Source organism: Dermacentor silvarum, chromosome 2, assembly GCF_013339745.2.
Source record: "Dermacentor silvarum isolate Dsil-2018 chromosome 2, BIME_Dsil_1.4, whole genome shotgun sequence".
Lineage (NCBI taxonomy): Eukaryota > Metazoa > Arthropoda > Arachnida > Ixodida > Ixodidae > Dermacentor > Dermacentor silvarum.
The window spans coordinates 24,231,692-24,245,329 of record NC_051155.1 but is presented as its reverse complement, the minus strand read 5'-3'; the positions used below and the strand labels follow the sequence as shown (position 1 = coordinate 24,245,329).

The 13,638-nt window shown below is 47.8% G+C and overlaps 1 protein-coding gene across 1 annotated transcript; it reads right to left on the bottom strand.

The window, feature by feature from the left end:
* Positions 1–2,939: 2,939 nt before the first annotated feature.
* On the bottom strand, positions 2,940–4,326 carry LOC119440873 (intracellular coagulation inhibitor 3). The gene has a single exon (XM_037705714.2). The coding sequence runs from the start codon at positions 4,269–4,271 to the stop codon at positions 3,072–3,074; it is 1,200 nt and encodes a 399-aa protein (XP_037561642.1). The 5' UTR covers positions 4,272–4,326; the 3' UTR covers positions 2,940–3,071.
* Between the last annotated feature and the right edge of the window lie 9,312 nt (positions 4,327–13,638).

Here is a 13,638-nt window from a genome sequence, read left to right as displayed (position 1 = left end):
GGCCCTGCTAAGGGCTCTTATAGACCCAATCATGACCAAGTCCGAAAATCGTAAGACGACCCAACGGATCGCGCACCGATTCCAAGGCACGGATCGGCAAATGCTAGAGAACATCAAGCAGCGTTATGTTGGGGATATAACGGACGTCAACTGCAACTTGGCATACACGGGTGAAGTAAATCCCGCTCTAGATGAAACCATTACCACAGAAGAAGTCAGACACGCTGTGATGTCTGCCACAAAGAACACCACGCCAGGGAAGGATGGCATCACCAACGCCATGATAAGGAACCTGGACAAAAACTCGACTAAACGATTTACAGAATTCGTCAATAAACACTGGGAACGGGGGACCATCCCGGACGACTGGATACATGCGGAAATAGTAATGATTCCGAAGTCCGGAAAGACTCCCTGCCTGGAAAATATGCGAGCTATTTCACTAACGTCCTGCTTGGGAAAACTATACGAGAAAATTGTGCTTCAGAGGTTGGAGACTCACGTGGAGGATAAAGAGCTCATGCCGCACACTATGTTTAAATTCAGAAAATTCCTCTCAACACAAGACATCCTCCTGCAGATCAAGGCAGAGGTGCTTACTAACATCCCGAAATACAGAGAAAATATCGTGCTTGCGCTCGATCTTGAAGCGGCCTTCGACAATGTAAGTCATAGAGCTGTGCTGGAGGGGCTGAGCAACATTAGTGGCGGGCAGAGAATACACAACTACGTCAAAGCTTTCCTCAGTAACAGAACCGTCATCATTGGTATAGGAGGCATCAGGACTGACACCTTCAACACGACCTCAAAGGGAACACGGCAAGGTTCTGTGATCTCCCCTGTGCTTTTTAACATTGTTATGATCGGCTTAGCACGGAAGCTGGAAAAAATTAGAGGACTCAGGCATGCCATCTGCGCAGACGACGTCACAATCTGGGCGACCAGGGGATCCTTAGGAGAAAAACAAGACCTTCTGCAGAGTGCAGCAGATACAGTCCACGCATACACCGAACACTGCAGACTTGCATGCTCCCCGGAGAAATCCGAAGGGCTCAGAGTCTACAGAAAAGGATACAATCTGCAAAACTCCATAGACATCTACATAGGGGGAAGAAGGTTCCGGAGGTATCCCAAGTTAAGATCCTTGGCATGTGGATACAAAGCAACTGTCGTGTGGATCACACGATCAGACAGCTCGCAAAACGACAGCGCAGATCACGAGGATGATCGCAAGAATCTCAAACAGACGACGAGGCATGAAGGAAGAGGACACATGTAGGCTAGTACAGGCCCTCATGGTCAGTAGGATTGTATACAGTGTCCCCTATCCAACCCCGCTCGAGCAGGAAAAAGAACAAGTGGAGGCAATCCTTAGGCAAGCTTATAAATGCGCTCTCGGACTGCCAGTCAACACCTCGACGGAGAAATTTCTTAAATTGGGCATAAACAACATAGTCCAAGAACACATCGGAGCTCACCTTCTTGCGCAGAAAATGAGACTCCTGCATACCCCAACGGGCAGGAATACGCTGAAGATACTGGGCATGAGGGATGCTGGCAGAGAAATTAACAGCACGGAGAGCATACCTAAAGATATTCGAGAGATCATTGAGGTCAGCCCGATACCAAAAAACATGCATCCTAAAATACACAAGGCCAGAAGAAAGCAAGATCGGAAGCACACGAAAGAAAGATATTTCGCGCGGAGAAAAGACGTGTTATATGTCGATGCGACCACATACAAACAACACTCCGGGGCGGTGGTCAGCGTTGTTGATCACCAGCTTAGTATAACCAATTGCGCGTCGATCAAAGGCAACAACATCCTCGAGGCTGGGAAGCGGCAATCGCCATCACCCACCAGGGCGAAGAGGCGACTACAGAAATACTTACGGACTCGCAAGAAGCGTGCGTGCAGAAGGTACAGCAGTGGACGCATATCCACTGTGGGCATCCGCATACTCAAGACGAGAAAAATCACCTTCTCGAGATGCTTCATTACGTGGACACCAAGCCATGAGACTGTGACAGGGAACCAGCATGCCGACGCCAACGCCCGAGCATACGCCAACCGGGGTGCGCACAACGACGGTGAACCGGACACAGTCTCCAGACGCTATGGAGCAATTTTAGAAAACCGAAGAGCCCTAAGGACGATCTACCCCCTCCCCACAAATACCTTAGTAGCAGTCGGTTGCCTGGAGCAGTCGGTTGCCTGGAGACAACTGCAGACTAATACATACCCCAATCTGAGTCTACTCAGAAAAATCTATCCGGCAACATATGACAATAAATGCCCGCTATGCGGGGAACACGCAACCCTTTACCACGTTACATGCGCCTGCCAAAAACCAAAGGTAGCGCCAGTACACAAAACAATAACACCGGAGCAGCGGGAGGCTGCGCTATCCTGCTCGAAGCCTGAAGAACAGCTCAAGCTGATCGACGGAGCTCGCAAGATAGCAAAGGCCACAGGGGCCCTGGACTGAGGGCTCCACCTACGCCGGGAAACCTCCTTTGTGAAAATAAAGTTTTTCATTCATTCATTCATTTCCACTCTTAAAAGCGAAGATTAAGCGTTTTCCCAATTTTTGTACTCGTCAAAATAATAATATAAAATAAAGCTGCAGTCAGGCTATGCGAGTAGCTAATCCAACCTTGGGAACGCCATGACCTATTATCGCACCACATAAAAACGCTCAAGGTTACACAGCGCACCATTACGAGGATGCCATGACTGGCTTGTGAAAAATTTCTGTTCTTATTGTTTCATACATACGCTTTTTCCAAGTAAAAGATAACAATAAATACAGCTCTTCATCTTCACGCTGCCAATCTACCCAGCGTAACTGCATATAGTCAGACCTTACACTATCGTGACAGCATTTCTGCGACCCGAAAGAAACATATTTCTGAGCATGTGGGAGATACAGCGAGGATTGTACTAAAAGCATTCAGTTTATTTTCAAACAGCAATATCTTGCTTATTTTCTCATTTTCTAGCTCAAATGACACTTTTCTTGCCCTTCAAAACTTGTCCCTAAACTAGAGCACAAGAAAGATCACGCGCGTCAAAGGCTGTGGACTTCGCCGATGAAGAGGATGCGGTTGGCGTTCTTGTCTCTGATGTAGTACAGGAAAGGGCGATCAACAGTGAACAAAACTGGTGGTGGTGGGACATTCAGAGCCAAGGTCGGCGCGAAGCCCAGTCCAGTAACGGCCGCCGCGACGGTTCCCTCCTCGTTAACCTCTACGGCCGCTTTATGCACGGCATCCGATATGTGGACGGGTGTACCCTCGGTGATTCCGCTGAAGTCAGCTGAGCCTCCGAACACAGCGTTCAGTCCGAGTGCCTTCATCGTGGGCACCAAGTTGTAGCGCATACTCATCTCGAACTTGGGCAGCCGGAGTATGACGTCTTTTGTTTGCAGGTTGCTGCCGAGAACTTCTAGAGTGGCGACCGACAGGACGTCCCTGAGCGCCTGAAGGCCAGTAGGGATGTCCGGCAGCATGACCACCATGCTGAACTTGCCACCCTGGTACGGGATCTCGACAGCGGACGCGTGCAGGGCATCAATTCGGGTGTGAGGAAGACGAGTGCTGAGGTGCATCGTCGGCTTCCTCACCTCGGTGGTTCCAAGGTTGAAGAATGGCTTGTTCACGGTGTCGGCGACATCGAACTTGGTCACCCAGGTGCCCTGGAAGTAGACGGCGTTCAGGATGAAGAGGACGATGTTCTGCGGCTGGCCTTCAGGCAGGATGCCGAAAATCTTGCCCCTGGTCTTTTCACGCACCCAGGCATTGACATCGGCCGCGACCCTAGGACCTTCGTTGGTGAAGTCGGCGGACCGGAGCTCCGCGTCAAAGATCTCGCGGAGCTGCTGCTTGTAGTTGTCGGTTAAATGAAAGCCGTTCTGCGCGAGGACCATGTTGGCCACATCCTGCGTGACATTGGGTGAGGCTGCGAGCTGCAGCAGGTTCTTGTATGCCGCGAGCACTCTTGCTCGGTCTGTCAGGCCAACCGCAGTATGGCCGAGCACAGACCCCAGCTCGGCCTCTGAGCTTCCCCGGGCACCGGCGTAGGCCATGCCGAAGGCAGCGGCGATGCTAGTCGGCGAGAAGAAGACGTTGGACGAGGGATCCTGAGTGGCAAGGTGCTTCAGCAGATTCACGGCGAACTGGTTGTGAGCTTTGGCGAGTAGCGTGTCGTCTTCATGTTCACAGTTCACCACGACGAGTACCGCCGTGAGAAAGACAAACTTGGTGAGCATCGTGCGTGTTCTTCGAACGTCTGTCTGCGTCTGACCTCTGACCGCGGTGACGGTTCTTAATAGAGCGACTCGTGGCGACCTCTATTTTTCCCGGCGGATTCGTTATTCTGCCGTGTCGTGGCCACCGACGGACATCTCCGGTTGCACCACTCAGCCGACCAAACAGAGCTGTATGCCTTCGCTTCATGAGTGCGTGTCAGCATTTCGCTTTTATCGGCTTTAGCGCCAGACGGCATTTCATTTCCTCGCACCGAAAACTAGAACTTGGCCAGACGCGTGCCTCTTTATCAGGGCGAGCGTAGTGCAGAAAGCGTTGCCTTGAGCGAAAGTTGTTGACTCCGGTAACAGTTTTTCTGTCGCTAGTTACCCCATGTGTCAAAATATAACTGGAGTGTTTTTCTTTCAGCATGGAGCTCCCAGCGAAACTTCCAGGAGAAAGAATGCTAGTCTATAAGGCTCCAAGTAGCATTATAGCCTAATACATTCTTATAGGGAGACCCATTTACCATGTTGCTTGTCCACAACCAATAGCCCAGTCCAATAAAACATCTTTCCCATGAATTTATGGAGTTTATACTCATATGCCAAAACACACCATGACAATTTACTTTAATGATTTACCCATAATTTCGCTATGCGCATTGTTTCATATGTTATATATTTGTAAAGAAAACTTGGGGTACAATGTAGTGCTAGTATAAACTGCCGTCAAGCATCAATGTCCGTGCCTCCAGTGAGGTAATGCCGTGTCCCATGCCCCTCTTACTACCGCGGGGTCGGGAAAGTCCCACAATGGGTGTCTTGACTGTCGGACGAGCACTGATGTCGCACGTACTGCACGACATTGGGGGTGACATCACTTTTGGCTCCATCTCTTCCGCCTCCAGGGTGGGCATTGTGGGGTACCTTCGCATTCACCTCCCGTTTTTCTTGCAGTTAGAGTCACTCGCACTCCTCCTCTAGGTCCAGACGCACAGTAATGAGAGAGACTGAGCCATGGGGGAGATGAACGGGAAAATACAAGCTCCCTCGCTCCACTGTAGGCTGCACCGTTGCCGATGATGCCCGAGTGCCCCGAGAACCAGTCCATTCGCACGCCCATGGCATAATCCCAATGAAGGGATGCGCATGCGACCTTAATATCATGCGCCCACATGTCGACTCTAAGCATCCCCGTGAGTGCATTTATGGCGTCCAAGGAGTCGGTGAATATTGTGAACTGCTTGCTTTTGTGGTCTTCCGTTTTTTTCCCGCCTTTTCTGTCGACCTCCTTATGGCAAATAGGATGGCCTGCAGTTCAAATGCCTTAGCGGTCGGTTCTTGACGATGTTAATGAATTCAGACATCTAGCTGCTCACCACCAGCGATTGCCAGCGCCGCTCGGCAGGTAGTAGATCCCTGGCCGCATCTGTGAAAATGGCATTTTCTTTCATGTCTGCACGTTCTGCAAGTTTGGCTCTTTACGTGCCGTGGTAATATTTCGTATGACAGCGAATGACACTGTTCGTGACTCGAACCTGCACGTCGTCTCAAGGAGGGACAGCAGGAAGCACTTTCACCTTGTTCGACAAACGTTCTCCGTCTAACTATAAAGCTGCTGTCCAGAGCCTGTGTAGCGGCGACGGCGGTCATGTCCCTCCTTGCGTTTTAAGATAATGTCCCTGAGTGGAGAAAGTCTCGCGTACCTATACAGGTCTTCCACTCACGCATGGCGGGGAAGACCCGTGATCGCTCGAAGACATATCCCTGTACACGATTTCGAGCTTGTTGTTTTGAGCTTTGGCGAGGTCAAAGCATACCGCACAGTAACAAGCCCTCGACTTAAGCAGTGCCGACGTCAAAGTGTGAGACGTATGGGTGGCAGCTCCTCCGCGCTTCTGCGATATGCGTTTCACGAGGTGCAGGAGTTTCTTCCACGTAGGCTCCCGTTGTTTGAGCCAGGTAGCCGCCCCTCCGTCTTGTGAATTGGAATGCCGAGTATCTTGACGTGGCATTCCGGAGCTCTTTCAAGTTTCCGGTCAGCTGGGTACAGCTCGACTTTTTCTTGCTCCGTGCCACCGGGGAGGATGTACTTTGTTTTCTCCGAAGATGGCTGCATGCCTGCTTCTTTCAAATAATTCGTCATCTTGTCGAGCGCATTCCGTATTGCCTTAGTTGCTATTTCTGTTGTCTTGAAAGGGCCGCCAGGTTCCGTCCCCAATATCATGTCGGCTGCATGTGTGATGAATCAGATGTCGCTAACCTGTCGTAGACGCACAGCCAGTCCTCGCATGACCAGATAAAACAGCATAGATAATCAAATTGCACCCTGTAGAACGCTTACATTGTTCGTGAATGTCCCTGGATGTGTGTTGCCACTATATATCTCAATTGTTAGATTCTCCCGGAAGGATTTAATAATGTTTACAATTCGTTTTCCTGGCGCGCTTCTTCAAGGGCCGAGATTACGGTTTCGTGTGTGACACTGTCGAATGCCTTCCATCGGTCCGCGGCGACCAGGATGCCAGAAGCCTTCCGCATACCCCGATGCCTCCCGGTACAACGTCGGAGCAAGAAGAGACTGTTCTGAGTACAAAGGCTTGGTCTGAATCCAGTATATATGACTTGAGTCATAGTATGGTTCATTACTTTCCTCGAGATGGTAGGTGAGCTGCGTGAGGACTAAGCGTTCGAGTAGCTTGCAAAGTGTTTGGTGTTAACGAAATAGGCCGCAAATTTCCTGACGTCATTGGCGGCTTTGTCTGGTTTTGGAATAGGCCTCACCACGGAGTGCTTCCACTCGGCGGAAATTTCACCTGATAACAAAACTTCGTTGAGCTCTTCCTTTACTTGTTCTTTTCCTGGTTCGCTGATGTTCTGCAACAATTTTGTCAGGTAATACCATCCTTGCCCGGTGCATTCTTGGCGTTGACAGAATCGAGATCCATGATAAGTTCTTGCATAGTGAAAGTTGATTCGATATATGTGTCCGACGTGGGAACCATGCGTCTGTAAATTTTAGCATCCGGTGGTAAGTCTGGCTGAGAGAAGAAAGTGCGCGCCGCCTTCGCTGCCAACTCGGAGGGTGAACAGCCAGTAGCCAGCATTTCATTCCTGACGATATGGCACTTCTATTTCCAAACATGCCCTTGAAAGTGGACCCTAGCTTCCACGTCCCCATCCGTTCACCTAACGAGGCGCAGTGGTCGCACCATTGTTTTCGGTCAAGTTCCTTAGCATAACGACGTGCCTGCGCTGTGTTGTTACGAACCTTGAGCAAGTCGACGTGTTGCTTCGCATTCTTAATGTATACAAGATGTAACGTGACTCGCATGCCCCACAAATTGACGAGATGGTTACCAGGTGTAGGAAGATGATCGTCCACTTCAATATTTCTAGTGGCTTCCTGAGCTGCAATTGACAGCTTTTCTGTTGTCACCGGCCTCAAAACAGAAATGAAACATGTCCCAATCTACGTCTGAGGTCATTCTTTTCTTCTGGCCGGTGGCCTCCGCCTACACTTCAATCCAGATAGGGTAGTGATCGCTGCCCATAGGGTAGGCGCCACACCTCCAGTTATTCACAATCCCGGCGTCGTAAAAGTCAAGTCAGGCGCGCTGTCGTAATGCCCCGAGTGGATTGCGTGACGAGTGGAGTAGTCGAGGTCGGTCGCCAAGACAACGCCGGCTGCGTCAACTTCTTAAAGAAGTGTAAGTCCCCTCTCGGAATTCCTGTCATATCCCCAGTTTTGATGAAGAGCATTGAAGTCTCTTCCAACTAATACTCGATCCTTAGGGTATTTGTTTCGCAGTTCACGCAAACATTCGATATTATCTTTGTTCACACCACCTTTCATGTAGCAATTGGTTTCGGGGTGAAGGCAGACGGACACAAGTAATGTTTGACGACCATCGCACCGCCACCACCTCTTGGATCTTGCTACGGTACTTCGCTGTGTAGAGCTTTGCGCGCAGCACATCCCTGCGCACAACGCCTGCCGCCTGTGCTCCAGCTTCCTCTCCTCTCTGCTGGTCCCACTTTTAAAGCGAAGCTTTCTTTGCCTTTTCCTTAAACATTTTACGCGTCAGCGTTAAAGACCCCGTGTCGCAGGAAATCCGGTGTCGGCGCCGGCGACCCGCGAGTGACAATTTGCCAACATATTTAGGTATATGTATATGCTACGCCTTGCTATACGACATGCGGTATATGCAGGTTATATTGCCACACCATTTTATCACCAAAGATGCTCAAAGTTATTCCTGGTAATATTGAAAATGACAACTCACAAACAAATGTCATCAAAGAAAACATCGACAGCGCATGCCTTTTATGTTAAATCTTCTCAGACTGAAATATGAAAAGTGCGAAACAATAACAGAAACCTGAAAATGATGTATTTCTTGGCGCGCCTGTGAATTACCTCCGGGATCGGCTCACGCAAGAGGCCACTGTTTCGATCACAAAGCTCGCCTTCGTGCATAGCGTTCGCCGCCAGCGTTTCCGGGTAAATACTACAGTTACACAAGCTCCATTTGCCGGGCAGCGTGAGAAGCAGTCGGGGATCTTTGAATGCTATCGCATTCCGCTCTTAAGGGCGAAACTCAAGCGTCCTCCATATGTTTACACTACTACTACTATACTTAGGAGTGAGGATCAACGGTGAATATCTCAGCAACCTTCGGTTTGCAGATGACATTGTTCTGTTCAGCAACACTGGGGACTAATTACAACGAATGATAAAGGACCTTAATTGAGAAAAGTGTAAGAGTGGTGTTGAAGATTAATATGCAGAAGACAAACGCCTGTTCAACAGCCTGGCAAGAGAACAAGAATTCAGTATCGCCAGTCAGGCTCTGGAATCGGTACAGGAGTAAGTTTATCTAGGTCAATTACTCACAGGGGACCCTGATCACGCGAAGAAAATGTATAGAAGAATAAAAATGGGTTGGAGTGCATACGGCAGGCAATGCCAAATCTTGACTGCGAGCTTACCACTGTGGTTGAAAAAAAATTGCACAATTATTGCATTCTACCGGCGCTAACATATGGGTAGAAACTTCGAGGTTAACTAAGAAGCTCGAGAAGAAGTTAAGGACCTCACAGAGAGCGATGGAACGAGAAATGGTTGGCGTCACGTTAAGACACACGAAGATAGTGGTGTGGACCAGAGAGCAAATGGGGATAGCTGATATTCTAATTGATATTAAGAGAAAAAGATGGAGCTGGGTAGGCCATACCAGGGGCGTAGCCAGGGGGGGGGGGGCTAATGGGGCTTCAGCCCCCTCCCCCCCCCCCCCCCGAAATGTTTTCGTGCTGTCATGCGCCACCGACCTAAACAACCACCAGCGCCGGGAATCATTCCGGATTTTGTCTACAATGTCTTTTTGACGCTCGATAAGACATTTGGGTGCGAAAATTGCGAACTCGTGCTGGATTTCGTGGCAACGCCCATGCACATGGAGTCGCATAACGTAAGGAGCCCCAGCCGAGCACAAAGTTTCAAGGGCTTTTCGGTAGCGAGCGGGCGCGTCGCGGCATCTCGCAACGGCCCCGGAATCCACGGAGCGCATGGATTTCAATTCCGAAACTTTATGGGTAAAAAGTTCTCATAAACTTTTGACGTGAAAGGTGCACTGACATTTCCAAAGGCGTGCTTCCGATTTTTTATTCTGGAACTTTATGGGTTTAATATTCTTGTAAACTTGGACCAACATGCGCGCACTCGAACGCGCGTGTCCAAGGCGTTCCGGAAATGGAATCGCGCGCTCGCAATCTTCCACACACACGAAAATATTAAATTTCACCGTGACTGTCAGCTGGCATCTGAAAATTTTCTCTAAACATTTTCAGGAAGCGCGCCCAATGGGATCGATCAGCTGGACCAGGGCAGGCAAAGTAAAATAAGAGAAAACAGAAGAAAGTTAACGACCTATTAAAGTTGAGACAGTTCTTTTTTGCGGGTGGCAAGGTCTGGCTCTCCGTGGCGATAGGGAGACTGGTTCTATGGATTTAAGCGAAGCCCGCGTTCAAAATACTAGTATTTCCAGAGCGCTTCTACGCATGCGAGCTGATTGTGGAGATACATATCTGAAGAACCATTTGGAAAGTTGCCCCAGTAATGCCTCTTATTCAAACCAGATGTACAAAACCAAATTATAGAAATTTGTGGTGAAATTATCAAAGAAAGCCTAGATGCAAACGTGAAAGCTGCAGGCTGCTTCTCCGTACTTGCTGACGAAACGACGGATATTGCTGGAATCGAACAGCTAGCTTACTGTTTGTACAAGGTACCTAAACAAGGATGTGAATGATTTCGAAGAAGTGGTTTTAGGCTTTAGCACAGGAATAGATGCCCTCTCTCATTGAGACTGCAGGTTGTATGTAAATGTGTAGCAACTTCTACAGATTCTAGTCACCATTCCAGTGACCACTGCCAGCGCCGAGAGATTTTCAAACATGAGATTGCTAAAAAACTACTTGCGCTCTACAATGCCTGAGGAACGCATGGTTAAGCTGGCGCTTCTGTAAGCCCACAGAGACGTCGCCATCAACGTGTCCAAAGTTATTGAACGCTTCTCTAAACTTCCCCGCCGAGTGAAGTTTATCGTTTAGATAGCGAAGCAGCAAAAGTCAATGCATGTAAAGGTATCTGTTTCTTCACGTTCATATATTAGCTCGCAACTATGAAAACGTATGACTGTTCAGTAGCTTTTAAAACCACAGAAAGTTTCGCCGTTTATTGTAACAGTTAGCATCATGATCAAAATTATCATGCGAATACAAAAATTACGAGGAAATCAATAACCAATTTTGACCGACCTTGCTCACTGAAAGCCCGGCCCACGCGGCGTTTTCCAACAAACACACTCGGATATTAGGTAGTTCAACTTGCCGCATCATCTGTAGCTTTCGTTGGCCTTTTCTTTCCTTTTTAGCTACCTGTTTTTACTTCTTTTTTGAAACGAAGCAATACCCTTCTTTTACTTTTGATGCAGAATATTTGTTGCCGCTCTGCAGCCAGTAAATTACACATTTTCGTACTAATTTCTGTATTCTTTCTTTATTATTCTAGCCACATGGTGCTGTCACGACCGGAGCATGGCCCAACTGCTTATCACGATTTCTGCGATTATAGTTTTGTTCTTGCTTGGATCGTCTGTCTTTGTACTCGTATGCGTGAAGTTTACTATCTGTGACTGCGCAACGTGTTTATTTGTCTTGTTTGGCGCATTATATAGAGTTACGTTTCCTTAGATACGTAGATTTATTGCAACGTTATACGAATATTTAAATATCTTGTTGCGAGGTTTTGGGTATATATATGCAAGCAGTGAACTTTGTTTCGAGTCGCACTTTTTTGCCCTTTATCTTCGCATTTGTATATTCCATTCTATCTTCGCATTTTCAATGCATATTTTGCGGAACTTCTGCTTTTTATACGTACTGACTGTTGCGACTATAATTTCGGTGCAATTACAATATACGACCGGTAACATCTGCTCCTGCGCAATCCATTGCAACGAAGGACAGCGTCATTGAGGTTTTTCCCTGGCCGTTGCATTTTTACAAAAATGTAAACAAGGTTGTTGAATGACAAAGATTCATCAAAATATGTGTCCTCAACTTGTTCATTGTATGGCCTTTACGTTTTTCATTTCAGCTGCATGCACTGCTTCGCTGGTTTCGAACTGATATAGTTCTAAAGTTCGCGTGATGTTTTGTTTACTTATTAAATAGACAAAAAAACGTGGAAGCATTGATATCAGTTATTTCTGCCACAATGTTTGGGACATACGAATATATTCTTTTATGAAAAATGCATATTTTACTTGTCTTCACAGTGCGTTGCGTGCAATAATTCGTTTGCAGCATCTAATATACAATGGCAGTGGCAATGGCAATGCAGTTATTATTCATGTATTTGATGCCTCGACAACTTCTATAAGGACTAGGCTGCGCTGCAACTCGAGCCCCCCCCCCCCCCCCAAAAAAAAAAAAAAAAAAACTGGCTACGCCACTGCAACTGAGCTACCACAACGCCGTTTTCCCATCCACTTTCTGGGGCATTTACATGTTGTTACTACTAGACCAAACCCTAGTAGTGTTAGCCAGCACCACCACTCACATATACAGGGTGTCCCAGTTATCACGCAGCACGATTTAAAAAAAGGAGGAACGGCGTTACCCGAAGCAAACCTAGTGCGTATTGTTTCCAGTACAGTGGAGTAGCCGCCAGTAATTTTTTAGTTACTGAGATTTCATTAGGTAATTATATATAATCATCTAACTCGAGAAGTACTGTCGTAATTATCAAAGTGTCAATGAGAAAGTTGTACAGCAACATGAAAAACTCCCGATACAGCTTTCTGTTGCTCGGTACGTGCTACATAAATGTGTTTTTCTGAGTGTGAAAGAAGCCAGCGAATACACGCAGAATTGCCACGCGAATGGCCGCTCGAGGCACTTTGCGTGTATTCGCTGGCTTCTTTCACATTCAGAAAAACACATTTATGTAGCACGTACTGAGCAACAGAAAACTGTATCGGGAGTTTTTCATGTGGCTCTACAACTTTCTCATTGACACTTTGATAATTACGACAGTACTTCTCGAGTTAGATGATTATATATAATTACCTAATTAAATCTCAGTAAGATAAAAATTACTGGCGGCTACTCCACTGTACTGGAACCAATACGCACTAGGTTTGCTGCGCGTAACGCCATTCCTCTTTTTTTAAATCGTGCTGCGTGATAGCTGGGACACCCTGTATATAACGACCACATAAAGCCAGCAGTCAATGAAGCCAAGAAAAGCATCGGGGAAATGAAAGTGCACGAAAAGATCACTTCTCCCCAGCGGAAGCCGAACCATTAGGCATTAAGGCTGTTTCGCATGGCGCGATTGGCGCGATAAAATCATTCTGTTGCGCACGTCGCAGAGCGATTTTCGCTGACAGCTTTCACATGCGTCTGCGACAGTGCGTTTTCTGTCGCAGCGACGTGGACGGTTGCCCCCTGCTCACGAAGCATCCATCCCTGCATCGCTATATAAAAACAACCTGGAAACTAGTCAAATAATACAATTTTCTTATTATTTGAAAATAGAATACGTAGAGCTTTTTTTTAACTTTTAAAAGCGTCGCGACTTTACGATCGCTTATTCTGCAGCCGCGGCGAGTGAAACACTGCACAAACCGCAAGTATGAGCGCGCGGCTAGTGCGGCGTCGGTAGGGTGGCTTCGTTTAGTGCACTCTAGTTTTGCTGTTGCGGTAATATATCGAAGCCACAACTCTTCTCCTGGGCTTCTGCGGAAGAAGCTACCACTGAGTGTGTAAGCAGCTGACACAATTTGTAGCGATGAAAAGGTTCACGACGGTGACGATCAAG

What these genes read in the sequence shown, in the direction of transcription:
- LOC119440873 (XM_037705714.2), bottom strand. Translation starts at nt 4,271, where the DNA reads ATGCTCACCAAGTTTGTCTTTCTCACGGCGGTACTCGTCGTGGTGAAC.